We start from the raw sequence: 16,263 nt of genomic DNA, 5'->3' as shown, positions 1-16,263 counted from the left end.
ATTTGTGGCTAAGCTAAAAGCTACAACTTGATTTGATTTCAGCTTATTTAAAATATTTTAATGAACTAAGCAAACACACACAAGGAAAAAGGATTTCAGTTCTTAGTGTTTTGACATATTAAGGTCTTTGTGTGGAAAACAACACTTTACCACTGTGTTGGTTTGTTTAGCATGTGAACAAATCACACTGATCTGTCCTGAATCAAAGAAAATTTATTGAAAATTAAAACACAAGTACATCAAAGCTCTTGAGAACAGTAAAAAAGTCTTCAGATCAGACAAAAAACTAAACAAAACCAAAAAAATTACAGTCCTAGTTGTTTAGTACATGCAGTATGTACAATCAAAAATGGGATGAAGCAGCACAGTGAATCACAAAACTAGTTCTGCTAGTTCGTGTCAACTCGTCTTAAAATATACACTTTCATCATTTTGTCACGCACTTCCAGGTTTCTCCACTTTTCAGTGACAAAGGATGAAACTGCAAGGGTTTGTCATGAGAGGGCTACTGCAGCTTGTGTATTTTTAAAAAAAGACCTATATTCAGTTTTTATTTTTTTCTCCCCAGCAATTATATTACAATAATTCAGATCTTATGATTCCAAAAAAGCATTAATGTTTTTGTGATAACTACTCTAATTTATTATCTAAACAAATGTAGCCGCTTACCTACATTATTGCTTCATCTTTTTCTGCTTCTATCTAAAGTAAATCAGGGACTTTTGGTGCAAATCCTTTTTGTTTTTAAGTGGAAACACCCACATCCAATGCAAATTTACTGTAGCATACACATTAAAATGTCACCCCGATGAGAAATACAGTTGAAGTCATACTGTATGAAAAAGCTCCGAAAACGTACGTGACAAACATCAACCATTCAGGGGTTTAACAATAACTTTCATGTCTGAAAACTCGTGAGCCTGGTGCTCACTACCAGTTGGTCCCATGAAGCGAGGTACGGATCAAACATGTCATGCAGCAACACCAAAGATTTATCCCAGAACACAAACAGAAAGAAAAACAGATTTCTACACGGACAAACAAGTACTGAGCTGTACCTGTCATACCTTCAAACAGATTACACAACAACATATTACTGTATTATCATCTTCTAAGGCACAAACGCTTCTCTTACTTTGTCATATTTTTCAGTGAACTATTTTCACCCTTAAAAAGATACAGTGAAGTCGTGCAGCTGCAAAAAGAGGCCAACAAATCTCACTCCGTACTAAAGCTCACCTCACATGCTGAAAATAAAACAGTGCTGCTCTTTCTTCATTTTAACTGTGAGAAAGCTCAAACTCATTCAACACATTTTAACTATTAAAGGAAGGGATGAAGTGGAGGAGAACCACAAAGAAAAATAACCCCTTCAGCCTCACAGTAACCATTCTGACACACACTGACGTATGTGGAGGTGATGGAGTGGAGCAGGTTACTGCTTCATAGCAGAGGCATCACCAGCATTCTTGGTTTCTTTGTGGTCTACTTCTACACTCTCGTGTCCCAGCTCCCCCTCCTCTCCTCCCTGGAACATGTCGTGGGTCCACTTCGGGCTGCTGCCTCCCTTACGGTAGACGAAGCGTCCCCGGCGAGCTGGGAAGGAACCCCGGCCCCTTCCGCGACTGTCGATCCAGGTCTTCTCACCATCACGATCATCATGCTGGAAGGACAACATGGTCAAAACAACAATAGAAAAATGTAATCTCCAGAAAGATCACAGTGGCTGAAAGTATTCATTTTTAGTGTGTCATGGAGCATTTAGAGCCAGTAGAGGCAGAGTTAAATTACCCAAAGCTTCTGTGTGTCTTGAAGGAACCTGAGAAAATACATCTCTGGCCACTTTAATTTGGCTTCACATGGTGTCAAATGTTTTTAATAATCAACTTTGTCTAGTCTGAACTGGGACGTTCATGTACCTTGATGTGTGCCCACAATGAGATCTGAAAATTAAACATGAACCTATTAATGTCAACATGAGCCACTGGATGACTCAGCAGCTGCAGAGACGCACCAGGTAATACTTCCTGCTCTTGGGAGTGTATTCAGGGTCCCACTCCTCCTCTGGAGGGCGCACTGCAGGATTTGTATTAGCAGGGTTTCCATTGCTGTTGTTGCCTGGATAGTTTCCCCTGCTCCACCCTCTCCCTCTCACTCTGGGGAACTGAAATCAAAACAACAGCTGGGTTAAACTTGCAATGGAGAGACAAACACACTTTTACAAAAAGATGAAAGAATATTTAATAAACCTGATCCAGGTCAAACATCAACCCAAGGGCTGGAAGATCACACAGGCCATACCGATGGAAATCACACATCAGTTTAGAGATGAGGTGAAGTTCCACTGACTTGCTCTACATTAGCTTCACAGCAATCAGGTAGTGCATGGAATATGTATGCTAGAGTGTAATAGTTATCAAAATCATCATCACCCACATTATGTTCCTCAGCATTACGATGAAGGAACAGGACAGAGAAGCACAGTTTACTGTGAGGCCATTAGGGCAGAATAGCAAGATGAGATGTCAGTACCTCAATGAAAAAAATGCAGCAGAAGAAATAAACTGTAGACAGGAACTTACAAAGCCACGACCTCTGCCTCTCTCTGTGTTGTGGCCGTCATAATCTGTAGGGCCTCTGTCTCCAGGTCCACTATAGTGCCGAGGAGGATAACGCATGTGACTGTAGCCCTCCTCCGACTGCTCCATCCCCTCTCCCATGTACTCTTTACCTCTGAAAGGTGGAGGATAAGGGGATGGAGAGGGAGAGGATGAGGAGGATGAGGAGGACGGAGAGCGATCCCGCTTCTTCTTTGACTTCCTGTGCGAACAAAATGAAGTGTCAATAAAACAGCAGCATGTCACAAAGATTGTGAAATGGTTACACAGAGTCTTAACTAAAGTTTACCTGCTCATCCTTCACAAAAACACAAACAGCAGCCATCAGCTCTTAATGCTGATGGCTTCCACACATCACACTGTTGCAGTGTCCAACACAACACGAGCCCCTACATTCAACCTATCTCAACATCTGCTCTCTGGCCTGTCAAGACAGCCTTACTGGATCTAAGATCCCAGCCAGCCCAATAAAGAAAGCAGCCAATACGTATCATATGAGTAGAGTAGCAACACACCTCCAGAAAACGGTTTCTCCACCCGTTTGCCTTTACCATCACTTCCAATGAACTTGCATTGAAAGAGGATGATGTGATAACATTCATCTTACACTGGCAAATCTGAACCACATCACCACCAACACGGGGCTGTGTTCCAGGCCTCTTTTGGGCTTTCTGAAAACCTGACACAACAGACTGAACGTACTTGGATTTCTTGTGGTGCTTCCCAGACTTCTCAGAGGACCTCTCCCTGCTCGGTCCTCGGGAGCCTCCTGGGCTCCTGCCCCCTTCACGCTTGTAGTCGCGCTCCTTCCCAGCAAACCTCTTACGCCTTTCAATATCCAGGCGAAGGTCCATCACGTCACCTTTGAACTTTTTACTTGAATCCTGCAAAGATATGTTTATTTTTTATCTTTATTAGCCCCAAAGCAGCTGTTTTCAATACTGCTGAGCAATTTTGGAATGAAGCAATTAAGTGCAAATCTTCCCACAGCTTTTTAAAAGCTTAAACATGAAAAACAAATGAAAAGCTACAGTAGAAATGAAGTTTTAAAACATATCTCAGTGTTGTGTTCCCTCTAGTGGTGAAGACAAAACATGAAACTGACAATTACATTACACATTATATGACAGGACTATAAGTGGTAATAATTTGGCACAAATACAGTAAAATGCTATGTGTTATTTAAGTTTCACAATTCAATAGAAAGTATTTGTGAAAACCAGCAGCATGCATGTGGCTTATTAAAATGAACTGCATTTCACAGCTGTTTTGTGGCTTGATTTTTTTTTTTTCTTTTCAGGAAAAATACTTACAAGGTAAAGGCACTGACAAGCGTCCCTTGAGAGGCTTGGACTCGGGATCTTAATTCACTTCCTTTTAGCCTTTGCTTGGGTTCGTACATACCCAATCAATAACCATATCTCATAGGCTGGGGGGGCTTGCTTGGCACTTACAAAACACAATTGGGCTCTTTTGATTTAGAAATATGCATCCTTTGAAAGAAAAGCACAAAGCTGAACACTGCTGCTTTGGATCGTCTCAAATTTGCTTGTTCCAAATACGTCAAATTTCAAAAGGGCTGGTCACCTTGTAGCTCGTCTCCTCCATATCCTCAAACAGGTGAGAGTGCCTCTTAAAGGCACTGGGGGAAACATCGATTCTCCTGAGAGAGGAGGAAAACGTCATGTCAGTAGGAAGGAATCATGACAAATTCTGCACAATTGAAATGCTTTGTTGATTAAATCATGTATGATAAGACTTTGTAGATACCTGTGGATTTCTGGGCTCTTCCTTGGCTTCATCATTTCTACCTCTGCAGCTTTTCTTTGGTACATGGCAAACCGCTCACTTAAAGTCATGTCTGAGGATTGGAAGTGTTGAGCTGCAAACAAAGAAAAACAGCTATTATTTCACATACAGCATCCCCAAATATAAAAACTAACAGTTAATGGCTTGGGACTAATATAGCAGTAAACCTGTCCACTGGATTAAGTACAAACTGCTGTTGTCCTGCTGTCTTGTGTCTGTAGACACTGCAGCAAACCAGCACCGATCATACTATACCTTTGATGTAGTGCACAATTGAGACTATGTGCTGAGCGAACAGCTCTGAGGGGCTGCGACGGAGCTGTGCAGACTGAATGTGCTGGAAAATGGAACGAAACTCTGTGTCTTTCTTAGAGGGATTCAGCAGATCTCGAGACATGTGGCGCTCTTTAAACATGGAACAGCTGAGAGAAGAGACGGAGTGAGCAATGTCAATTAAAATCAGCTCTGTGTGCAGAAATGAGACTTTAAAGTTCCACAAATTAATACACAAAAACAAGAAGCTGCATCCACATTGTTTCCCAGTTATTTCCTTTTCTTCTGCAAAAGTCTTTCACCTGACTAAAGAATTATTTTGTTAAAATGTTAAATGTCTTCCAGTCTGTTTATAGCATGTTTGCTACTTTATCAGTTCTCTAAGTTGTAGTAAACCCACTTTAACCCACAATTCCTATTCTTACTGGAGATGTGGTTGTAACAAAATGCCATGACAGAGCTCAGAGAGTCTAAAAACACTAAAGGCAGATGGAAAATTTTGTATCTTCAGAAAATGTTTTTCCTAAAGCAGCTGCTAGAAAAATGCTAGAAAAATGGGCAGTTGCCTTACATTCAGACCAACACAGTAACAATGGGTGTTACTACACATACTGTACCTGGGCACTTCTTCTAAAGAACCAATCTTAAGTTCAAAGTCTTCCCGTGAAGCCAACAGACGTGGTACAGGCGACTCTTCGCGAGGAGGGAAAGCCCCAGGAAACAGTGGACGGTCCTTCAAACTGGAAGTTGAGGGAGGGGTCAGACTCCTCCTGAACTTCTCCTTTTCTTTCTTCTCCTTCTTCTTGGACTTCTCCTCTTTCTTTGAGGTGTGCTTACGGCTTTGGTACAAATCCTCCTCCAGGTGATCCATTGTCTCCTCCTCTTCGGCATCTCTCCGGCTTTTCTCTTTGACAGTCGGGTAGGAAGTTGAATAACTTGACTCATCACCCCATTTCCCAAAAATGTCGTGAGCTGTGAGGGTTGATTTCATCTCACCATCGCCCTCAACATCTTGCAGCCTGTGAGACTTGAGGAACTCCTCTTCTCCAGCATTAAGGAAAGGGAGGGTTTTGTCTTCTTTGGAGTCGCCAAAAGAAGAGGACGGGATGCTGTAAAGATCTCCAGATTTGCTTCCTTTCTCTGGTTCTCTATCTGGTGGATTTTGCTCCTTATCACGGCCGTTCTCCTTTTCAGCTGCCTGCTTTTTGTTTTTATTCTCTGCCAGGAACCTGAAACAGAACCAAACTGAGTATTAGTACCTGAAACACCAGGAACACCAACAATATGCTTAGAATAAATAGGGCAAAAAAAAAAAAACTACACAAGACTACACAACCACAACACATCCTCACAAGCTCAGTGATAAATGGTATACAAAACCAGGAATGGGCATAGTAAAAACTGCTATGTGCTGCACTGTAACTTCTATTAACATTTTTTTATATATATAATATTTTTTTTCTCCAAGTATGTCATTTATCGGAAAACCTCGATTTGCTTTTCAACAGCCTTGGATCTCCTCTCCACTCTCTCACATCTAGCTCTTGACAACAAGGCTAATAAGTGTGAACCATTTCTTCAAGCTGCTATATACAAACTAACTTAAGAGCCTAAGAGCCAGACTGTCTTTTAAATTAATAACTATGCTCTTATGAAAAGCAGTTTCCCAAGAGCATTTAAGAGATGTAAAAAAAAAAAAAAAAAAAAACTAATTAGTGCCACTATTACTATCTCTTCTGTTAACATGGGCACACACAAACCTGGTTTAAATGAACATTGCTGGTTCACCTGCTGCCATATTCGATCATTTCTGAAAACTGCCCATCCCTGGCACAAACACCACAGATCAGGACTCACATTACAATAATTATACTCACGTAACCACCATCATCTTAAGAAAGTAGGATTTTACAACTTTCTCTCAGTGCACAGAAAACAGCCGGCTACATTTTCAATGCAATGAAAATCAGGAGTCTTATGTTTGATTCCCTTTTAACCTGTATTCTTCCAAGGAGCTTTTAAAAAGGCTAAATATGTTTGAAAGAAAAATAATGTTCACAATTTGTTAGGAAGAGTAAAAAGATAATGTAATTACTGTGAAATAACTGAAAAAAGCCATAGACATACTTTTTGAATGCAGTAGATATCGTATTCTTATCTCCAGCTTTGGTATCCTCCTTTGAGAAGAACCCAAAGCCACTGAAGTTGGCAGTTTGTCCTGACTTTGTGGGGCTCTTGGCTGGAGGAGGCGACGCGCTGCCAACGGTTTTCCATAGAGAACCAGCACTCACGGGCCCTTTGCTCTCAGGACCAGCAGGAGCATCCTCTTTCTTTGGGCTGGCTCTTTTGGGGCTGGATTCATAGTCGATCCATTTACCTCCAGATGCCTTCTCAATGGCGGTGCCGTCTGCTGCCTGACTTGCTTTCTCCGCTGGGATTTCTGCAAGCTTGTCTTTAGTATCCTTGGAGCCAGGTTTGCTCTTGCTGCTACGATGACGTGGGGATGCGGACCGGGACCGAGATGAGTAGCTGGAGCGTCTGGACCGGCGAGATCTCCCAGAAGACGAGCGATCAGAATAGCGTGAGCGGCTGCGGCTGCCCGAGCGTTTCTTGGGTGTGCGTGAGCGTGAGCGTCCTCTCCTGGGGCTGTGAGAGTGGTGATCCTGGTCATGGTGACGATCGTGCCAGCCTCCACTGCCACCCTGCCAGTTGGCCTTGTATCCATAGCCGCCGCCTCTGTTCTGGTAATGACCTCGTGGGTGATAGCCTCGGTTTCTGCCTCGGTAGTGGAAGGGCCTCCTGTAGCCACGGTTGTAGCCCCTGAACCCACCTCTGTTGTTCTGATAGTCTCTAGAAGGGTAGTTTCTGTAGGACGGAGAGTGGGAACGAGAGCGGGAACGGGACCGAGAACTGGATGTGAGAGAAGAGGGGAAAACAATGTTTGTGAGGACAAAACACCTGGTGGCTCAATTTACTGGTTTGGCTGTTAAATGTAAATATTGATCTTCTCTTGTCAATTCAATAAATTTTTTCTTTTTTTGTAAATTCAACATATTTGGGTTTTAGACTTAGCTGCAGTCATATATATTTTCAAATTAAACTGTCTTAATGGACAGAAGTGATCATTCAGTTTTCTCACCAGCAGATGGAGCCTGTGGCCGTTTCTACAGTGGAGAGAATCAATCTTCTCGAAACAAAACCTTATTTTATTGTGTTCCTGTGTTAGACTAAGAATTGTAGTTGTGTACAACAAATAAATTGAAAGGGCAGGATGGTCTTTGTTGCCTTTGTGTATATGGTGGTCAAAGGTACAAACCAGGACACGATATATACTAACTCACAATTCTTTTTCCTGCTTTGACAATCATTAACCTGTGTTTTTGCAATGCTCTGAACACATTTTTTATTCAAACACAAACACTGACTGACAACAACAAAGCTGCCTAGGTTCATAATGAATGAACCATTATATCTGGTTTATTGGTTGACAGATAAACATGTCACAGCCACAAATGATGTCTGGACACTTCTCATTTAAATCGAAGGCGAGCTGATGCAAACGCGGTGTTCTTTCCACACAGGAAAAAAAGTTTATTCAAATAAAGAAAGTCACAAGTGAGTTAAACCGACTAATAGACAAAGAAGGATTCACTGTGTCTGAACTATATGTCAGATGTTTGAACTATGTCAGAGTCTCCCACACTGCACACGTTAATCATCAGACTGGGAGTGGGGGTATCTGTATCGACATTTCTGTAACTTTCTGAAACCAATGATCTGACATTCACACCTATTTCATACCATGGTCAAAAATAAAATCATGCAAAATAAAACCTGATGACAGAATTGAAATGATCGAGGGGGTGGGGGGGTGGGGGTGGGTGTTACATTAAACAAATGTACCTTCAGTTTAAAAGGAATTTTGATGAAAACCGAGTAGCCCTTTGCAGAAACGCTTTATCACTTAAGTTTGCTATGACACAAGCTGATGAAAAACAGACTTTATCACACCAATAGAATCTACTCATTTGTGTATCTATTTTTTGACAGCGCTTCCTAAAATCACAGAGCAAGAACCGCTGCCTGCCCATAATAAAACTTATAAAGACAAGTAATGACGGTTTCAGCTTGTAGAGAAAAACAGGTTGTTACAGCAAAGATTTACAATCGCCAGTGTCGGAAATAAAAGCCTCTCACGGTGAACACTGATTAACTGTGCTGTGTTGGAAACCTGGGATCAGTAATCATAAAACTGCTCTGCTCTTCGGTTCCGACTGGTTGACTAACAGCCAATGACAATTATATGTAATACCTAAACTGTTAAATGCGTATCCATTAACAAAAGTTATTAGTGATGCTGGTAATAGAATGACTAGAAGAACTAGCAGCTGTACTATATCTTAGAAAAACTGCACAACTGAATCACTGTGAATTATAGAAAAACATTTATTAAATGGTTCACTGGGCTTTAGGCTCTCTGTTGTGCTGTCTGCCAACTCTTTGCAGTGTATAACATTCTTCCTAATCATTTAGTGTCATTGTCAGACTCTGCTCAATACATTCACCATATACACAAAAGTTCTCAACATAGGTTAATGCGAGCAGAAAGAAGTCACTAGGACTTACCTATAGCGACGTTTTCTGGACCTTGAGCGGGAGTGGCTTCTAGAGTGAGATCTGGAGTAAGATCTGGATCGGGATCTTGATCTGGAGCGAGAGCGAGCAGGAGAATCCGGAGCCTTTGACATCTTTGCGCTCAGATCAGTACAAGTATTTCTTCCTTAAAAGCAAGAAGACGTTATTGTTAGTGCTAATGTTTTGCCTACATTCAGATTACACTCACTGATGGTCCTAAAGGAATAAAACAGATAGCAAAGGTTATAACATTGAGCAACTGTACTCTTCAAAAGCAAACATCAGATGTAATTCAAACCCACATTAACCAGGATTGTACAGCTGCACATTTGAAGACCTGCTGACAGACCAGGATTGGACAGCACACATGATGCCTCGTTGCCTGTCATCAAGACCAATGCACCTGGTTACCTTCAAGGCTGCCATGTACAATGCCTAAAGCCCCATATGACCTTGAACTGTCACAGAAATGTCACAAAATGTAGGCTGGTGCTGAAGAGGAGTAAAGTCTGGCTCAACATCAGACACTTCAACCTAAGTAGTGCAGCAATCCAAGGACACGGCCCCTCCAACAACAGAACCCAGTCTGCAACAAAGACTCGACAAAATCTCCTAAATAATGTAATATCCACATAATTTAGCAAAGAACTTTACTTAAAGCAACACATGAGATCTGTGCTTTTCTTTTACTGCACAAAAATAGTCGCAATGCAAATGATCAAAATAATATTAAAAATTATGATGATAATAATAATAATAATCATCATCATCAAAACCGGCAACACTCGACTGAGCAATTTGATTATTTCACTGCTACCAAACCTCACTCACACCCAAACAAAGACATGACTCAGCCAGGTAGCCTTGACCCAAAACTACCAGTAAGCACTGAAACGTCTTTTCTATTCTCCTGGCTGTTCGCTGCTATGACCTGATGCAAAAAAATTGTTAAAAAGTCCTACAAGCATACGTTGAAAAGATAGTGTCCTGGCTGTTAAGTCAAAGTCTGAAGCGTTAGCATTTTATTTAAAAGTCCCTCTGAGGCCCCAGTCAAATGAGTAACTGAGCTTTTCAGCGAATGTTGTTGTGGAATGCCTGGTGTCTTTCACGTGTGAGGGGGCAACAGTTGCTATGAGCTAAACAATGGTTGTTCACACAGAGCTTCCCCACTGACTATTCAAAATCTGAAACAGGCCACTTAAGCCAGTCTAGGGGACAAAGGTCTTTACTACTCTTCTGCTGAACCTCAAACTTTCAATACACATTACTGAGCTACGCCCTTCCCCTATGGATGCCTTAGCCTCCCTTAGTGTTAGGTATCTAAACCACCTTTGTCTTGTGTTAATCTAGAGGGAAAAAGAAAAACAACAACGAAAAAAAAAAACACTGCTTAGTCCTTAATAATCATAAAATCAAATTAATATGCACAACTAGGCAAAGTAAGCTAGTAGCTTCATACACATAGAAAAATACTTGATAACAGGCTCTGCGGTTAAAGTGGCATTAAGAGATTGTTTTCATCTCATCATCCAGGGTATTACAGGGAAAATGCCCTGCAGATATTAAGGATCCCCTTAAAGGTAATTACAGCATGAACCATTAGTGAGTTGACTGTCACCACGTGATCTACTGTATGTTATTAATGCCCAACTCTGCCTTACACAGTAAAACAAAAAAGAATGGGTATGAATAATTTTAGGTGTTTTCCATTTCATCGCTGCACTCAGTCTCTGACGTTACAGGAGGGGAATATCTTGGACGACCTGCAAACTAACACTAAACTAAGTTTTCACATGCAGAGAAATGTAAATAAGCTTGTGTGGTATTTTCTCTCCTCCAGCCCCAATTTCATATTACCCAACCCAATAACTGATACAGGACTGAATCTGAAGAATACTCAGACTGGTTTGTGTGGGTCGATGTCATATCAAGTGTTTGCATCACCAAACCAAACGGAGGTATTGTAAACGTGGAGGGGACATATCTGCCTGCAAAAGCCTGCAAACCTGAAAAGACCACATCAGTAGCAGAAAACGACTAAAGCTTTTATAATTAAAGCCAAATAACTCCAGTATTCCATGAGGACAACTGGCAGGGAGGGAAGGAGGCTGTTTTATTAACCCCAAGGGAAAATTTCAGTGTTATTGTAGTTACTTCCAATTAATCACAATAACAACGAGGCAGGTAAATCCAATTCCCACATTGATCTCATTATAAAATGCAACTGCAAATGCATATTAGATTAAAACTGAAACTACGGACTATTTCCATTAGCTGATCAGCCAATTATTTTCTCCGTGAAAAAAAAAAACTGAAAAAACTAGTTGCAATTTCCTAGAAACCAAGGTGGAGTTCTCAAAATGGCAAAAAGACTCAGTTTCATGACACAGAAAAGCAGCAAATTCTTTCATTTTAGAAACCAAAGACACTAAATAGACATTTTTGCTGAAAAAAACAAAATGAAAAAACATTTCTTGCACAATCAAAGTGCTAATGATGAATGAATCGCTAGTTAAAACCCTGATCCAATCCGAATTCAACTCACAAGCATATCAAATACACAAGCTGCAGCTCGTTTTGTTAATGATCACAACGTATGGTGAACTGTGGACGGCACAGGACCACATTGAATAGCAAACAGACAGCTAAACGTCCAGACAAATGAATGCCAAAGATAATAATAGTGCTGCTTGATGTGCAGCTGCAGTAATGGATCCTGGAGTCCAGTAAAGCCACATGCTTATCGCCACCCACCAACTTTAACTACGATCCTCTTAGCCGCTAACGTTAAATGAAGCCGTGTTGTAATTACCTTTTATCCGCTTTCCACAGGACTGGACAAGCGTCGTTTTGTGAAACAAAATGTTTGCAGAAGTAGCGTAATCTCTGATGTCCCTCCTTCCTGGTTTTACTGTTCGGACCGACACCAATGGGTGTTAGCAAGCTAGGCTGTTAGCACGGTTGGCTCCGACCTCGGCAAATAAAAACGCGCCTGTAGAAGAGACCGGACGTCCCCACTACTGTGTCATTCCCCGTCGAATATGTTTGAGGGTGCTTCGGTTTATTTATTAGTGATGCTAAATGTATGTTTTTTTGAAGCACGACGATTGAGCGGTAGCTAACTAACGACACACACCATTTTAGCTCGCGTTGCTATCGATAGTCGAGTGCTATTTCCAAATCACGCGAGACGTTGTGTGACTTGGTGAGAAAGCTGCGAGAATGGGTCAGATTTCCTTAACGCATTAGCTCGTTTTCTAGTGCTGTTTCTAAATTAAATACACCCTCTAAAACAAACATTAATGCACTGCTGTAGTGATTTCACTACCTGTTGTTATTAAAGTTCTTTTATTCCCCCATAGATCTTTGAAAAACATCATTCTAAAATACATCCTTCTGGTGTTGCTGTTTCTGTATTTTATCCCTGTGATCTAATGGTATCAAGGAATGAGAGGAGGTGCAGCTGAATTTTACAAATGTTATAACACATCATCTAGTCCAGAGTCTGTGCAAAACACCTGGTTTGAATCTTCACACCCCAGTCTGGCACACAGTGGTCGTGCCCCCCTTCCTGCCCCTCTGTTGTTGACCTTTGACAAAGATGTGCAAACAGCTCCTATTCACTGTCATTTTCCTCTGTAGCACAGGTGTTAAACACTTGGACCTGCCAAAGTTAAAATTAACCCAGACAAATCTCTCGTTTGGCCACAATGTGGGGCCACACATGGCTCCTTGTCTGTCACTCACTGTTACAAGCTGTTTATGGTCTCACTGGAGGTTTGGATTCCAAGGGTCAGAGGACACCGTTCAGCAGTGAGGTCATGAGATTAAAGTGAAATAAAGTCAGTAAGACTAATGGGATTATTGCATGTATACACCCTGTAACATGAACCTTGTGGGGCATTTGTGCCATCATTCAAAATAGAGTGAGCAAACAAGTGAAAGTAAGTGTAGAAAAAAGAAAAGCTCCTTCAAAATACAGATTGTTTTAGAGTGTTTTTATATCTTGCTTTAATTTTTCTCATCACTCAAACATTAAACATTTTCAGTTTCTGCTGTGTTTTAGAGTTTCTCAGAATATTTTCTATTTCTCTCGTTTTTCTCATAAGAATAAAAATCAACTTTTTCTTCTTTCTGAAGCATCAGATGTGAAACTGAACTTACAGAGACACCACTGAACGTAGCACTAATGAAAACTTTATCTTTTGCTGGTTGTTTTATTAATATGTTTTTTTCTTTTTTACTTTATTTCATCCAATGAAGAAGTGAGTAAAAGAGAATAAAACCTCTATCTAATAACCATGACTACTTTCTCAGAGAAAGCTGAGAAGCTGAGAGCTCATCAGTGCTCTGAAATATTCAAGACAAGTGAAAAGAAAATGGCTCACCTTGCAGGAGACAGTGAAGGTGCCACGAACAGAGAAGAGCGACACGTCTTTCCCTCCTCGTCTGTAAAACCCTGTGAAGAAGAAGCCTCAGTGAAAGGTGTGCACAAACAACTGGCAGCCACTTGGTGAAATCACATCTGAATTATAAATAGTTCACCCTCTGGAAACATTTTAATAATGTTGTTTGAAGAGAATTTTATAGATTTTATATGTGTTATAAGCGTGCAAGGTCTGCTGCCTAAAAGAAGAACATAAATGCGTGTGTTTGACGAGTACACAATCAAACCAGGTTCAAATGTTCGTTTATACTAGACAGTGATCTCATGTCATATGCTGTGTGATGAATGGGCAGGTTAACTCACTCAGCCACAGGACTTATACTTTGAAATATCTATTCTGTTCTTTTTGGCTGAGGTCCAGTCTAAATTTAAGAACGTGGTGATTGTATTTCACGCTCATCCTCTGCTCATTCAAAAGGACACTGAAGCTCTTTTGTTAGGTTGTTATCTCTGGTGCCACAGCGATTGTGCAATAAAGCAACAGGTCAGCATGGGACCAGAGATAGCAACTTGAAAGAAGGTACAGACATGGGTATATATGACCTCACATTGTAGCACACATTCAAAACCGGACCGACCATGATGTGGTTATGCCAAAAAGACCAACTGTTCAGGAACATCAGGAGGAAAAGCATTTGCAGTAACACCTTTCTCTCAATTACAGCCTCTATTTGATTGGTAGAGCAGTCTGTACATCAACCACCCTGCAGGAAGACTAGTTACTTATTTATTATATTTTCTGTTTACCATCATTTCCTTAATTTGATTATAGGAGCTAAATGTTGCATGTATCGTTGTGTATTATATGAAAGAGGAAGTGAAAATGAAAAAGTACATTAGTAAGTGTTTTCTACTAATGTTCTAGTATCACATTTCTTCTCCAGACCAGATTAGGACTGGGACTTTATACAGTGTTACTGTATAAATTTAACCTCTCAATTCTTCAGGATAAATCTTATTCTTTCTGATGCTGTTTGTCTGTTTTAATAATAATTTCAGGAATAATACTGCTGAGTAGCACCTGTCAGCGCTTAAATACACTAACATGCAAACATGCTTTGGCGTGGCAAACAATAAATTATTGTAGAACTAGGATTTGCAGAGTAAGAGGAGAAGTTAATGGAGTTTCATAAGTGATGACTCTTTGGATGCAGCACTGCATTGTATGGTGAGTAAGCGTTCTAATTATAAAATCACCATCCAAAAGAAGAGCAAACAGATACAGATAAAATGTCCTCCACTCAGTGTCTGTCCTGAACCACATCTATGTGTCAAACGGCAGTTTGGCCACAGTGAAACAAGGTCCAGTGTATTTTGTTAGACATTTAGTATTTGGTTGCTAGAGTTCATTATAGCAAGTGGATAAAAAATCCCATGCGCACGTTTGATCCTTTGGTTGGACCTTACCTCAGAGCTGTCTGGGGTTAGTTCTCTCGTCTGTGAAAGCCGAAGCCAAACAAACACAGGTTGGTACTGAAACAGAGGGAACCATTTAGGATCAGGTCATTTCTGAGGTTCTAGGGTACTAGGCAGATTGGTTAATCACTCTGAAAAGTCCTTAGACAGGTCATAAGCCAACAGAGCTGCTGATTAAGGTCCACAGTTGAGGCTTCATTCCTCTCTAGTGTAGTGACCTTCATTTGACCATGTATCTGCATATTTTGGTGCAGCTGCTCTCACATTCATCTTCTGCTCTGTGTGTGGTTTACACACACATTTAATTAAAACATACAAACATTTAATACATAATTTCACTTTTTATAAGCAATAAGCTTCCTGTTGATGCTCATATTTGATAAACAGCCTGCCCCATATATTTTTTACATGCTCCCTAAAACATTAGGAGCATGTACTACCATTCCTTCATTTGCTATATTGAACCTTCCTCTGTATCTATTTACAGGCACAACAAGGGGGTTGCAGTTATGTTGATTGGTGCAGGAAAAGCACAAAGCATTAATGAAGTTCTGATCAGAGAAGAGCACCAGCTAACTTAAGACAAACAGTAAAGTGACGTTTTACATGTGAATCTCACTACCACAATGTTTTAAAGCAGTGCTGCCACCTCCTGGAGCTCAGCGTGTAGCTACATAACATTATCAACAGTGTATAGTTAAACTTCATGAGGTATCAAAAACTATCCATCCATCCATCCATCCATCCATCCATCCATCATCTATACCCGCTTATTCCTTAACCAGGGTCACAGGGATCTGCTGGAGCCTATCCCAGCTCTCTTTGGGTGAAAGGCAGGGGTACACCCTGGACAGGTATTGAAAACATTTTAAAAATAATAGTAACAGAACATTTTCATTTATAGAGTAAATGATGCATTTTAATAAACTGATTTTGTTTATAACAACCCGATTTGCAAAATGCTTAGTAACTACAGTTGTCAAGTAAATGTGGAGTAAAGTACAATATTCCTCTCTGAAATATGGTGAATTACAAACATAAAGTGTAAGTGTAAATACTGCAAAA

General features: G+C 40.6%; 1 protein-coding gene across 3 annotated transcripts; it reads right to left on the bottom strand.

Annotated features, from left to right (window-relative positions):
* Positions 1-368: 368 nt before the first annotated feature.
* Positions 369-13,804, bottom strand: thrap3b (thyroid hormone receptor associated protein 3b). 3 transcript variants are annotated; one of them, XM_026300059.1, is made up of 11 exons: positions 13,724-13,804; positions 9,327-9,480; positions 6,828-7,610; positions 5,318-5,929; positions 4,683-4,849; positions 4,389-4,500; positions 4,206-4,281; positions 3,321-3,502; positions 2,583-2,820; positions 2,015-2,164; positions 369-1,663 (listed from the first exon to the last, which is right to left on the bottom strand). In XM_026300059.1, exons 2-11 carry the CDS (start codon positions 9,446-9,448, stop codon positions 1,436-1,438), a joined length of 2,670 nt encoding a protein of 889 aa, XP_026155844.1. In that variant the 5' UTR covers positions 9,449-9,480; positions 13,724-13,804; the 3' UTR covers positions 369-1,435. The 3 variants fall into 3 exon arrangements, with proteins under 3 accessions (XP_026155844.1, XP_026155843.1, XP_026155845.1); XM_026300058.1 differs by lacking the exon at positions 13,724-13,804 and adding an exon at positions 12,148-12,502; XM_026300060.1 differs by lacking the exon at positions 13,724-13,804 and adding an exon at positions 9,638-9,771.
* Positions 13,805-16,263: the final 2,459 nt, after the last annotated feature.

The sequence above is a fragment of the Mastacembelus armatus genome, chromosome 11 (assembly GCF_900324485.2).
Source record: "Mastacembelus armatus chromosome 11, fMasArm1.2, whole genome shotgun sequence".
In the NCBI taxonomy this organism is placed as follows: domain Eukaryota; kingdom Metazoa; phylum Chordata; class Actinopteri; order Synbranchiformes; family Mastacembelidae; genus Mastacembelus; species Mastacembelus armatus.
Note: the sequence above shows the minus strand (reverse complement) of the source record. Positions and strands in the feature narration are given on the sequence as shown.

Excerpts from the sequence above, each read along its gene's own strand:
- thrap3b (XM_026300059.1), bottom strand. The coding sequence starts at position 9,448 with ATGTCAAAGGCTCCGGATTCTCCTGCTCGCTCTCGCTCCAGATCAAGA. Across the intron at positions 7,611-9,326 it reads TCCAGAAAACGTCGCTATAG|TTCTCGGTCCCGTTCCCGCT; the intron begins GTAAGTCCTAGT and ends TCTCACATCCAG. Across the intron at positions 4,850-5,317 it reads TCTTTAGAAGAAGTGCCCAG|CTGTTCCATGTTTAAAGAGC; the intron begins GTACAGTATGTG and ends CTCTTCTCTCAG.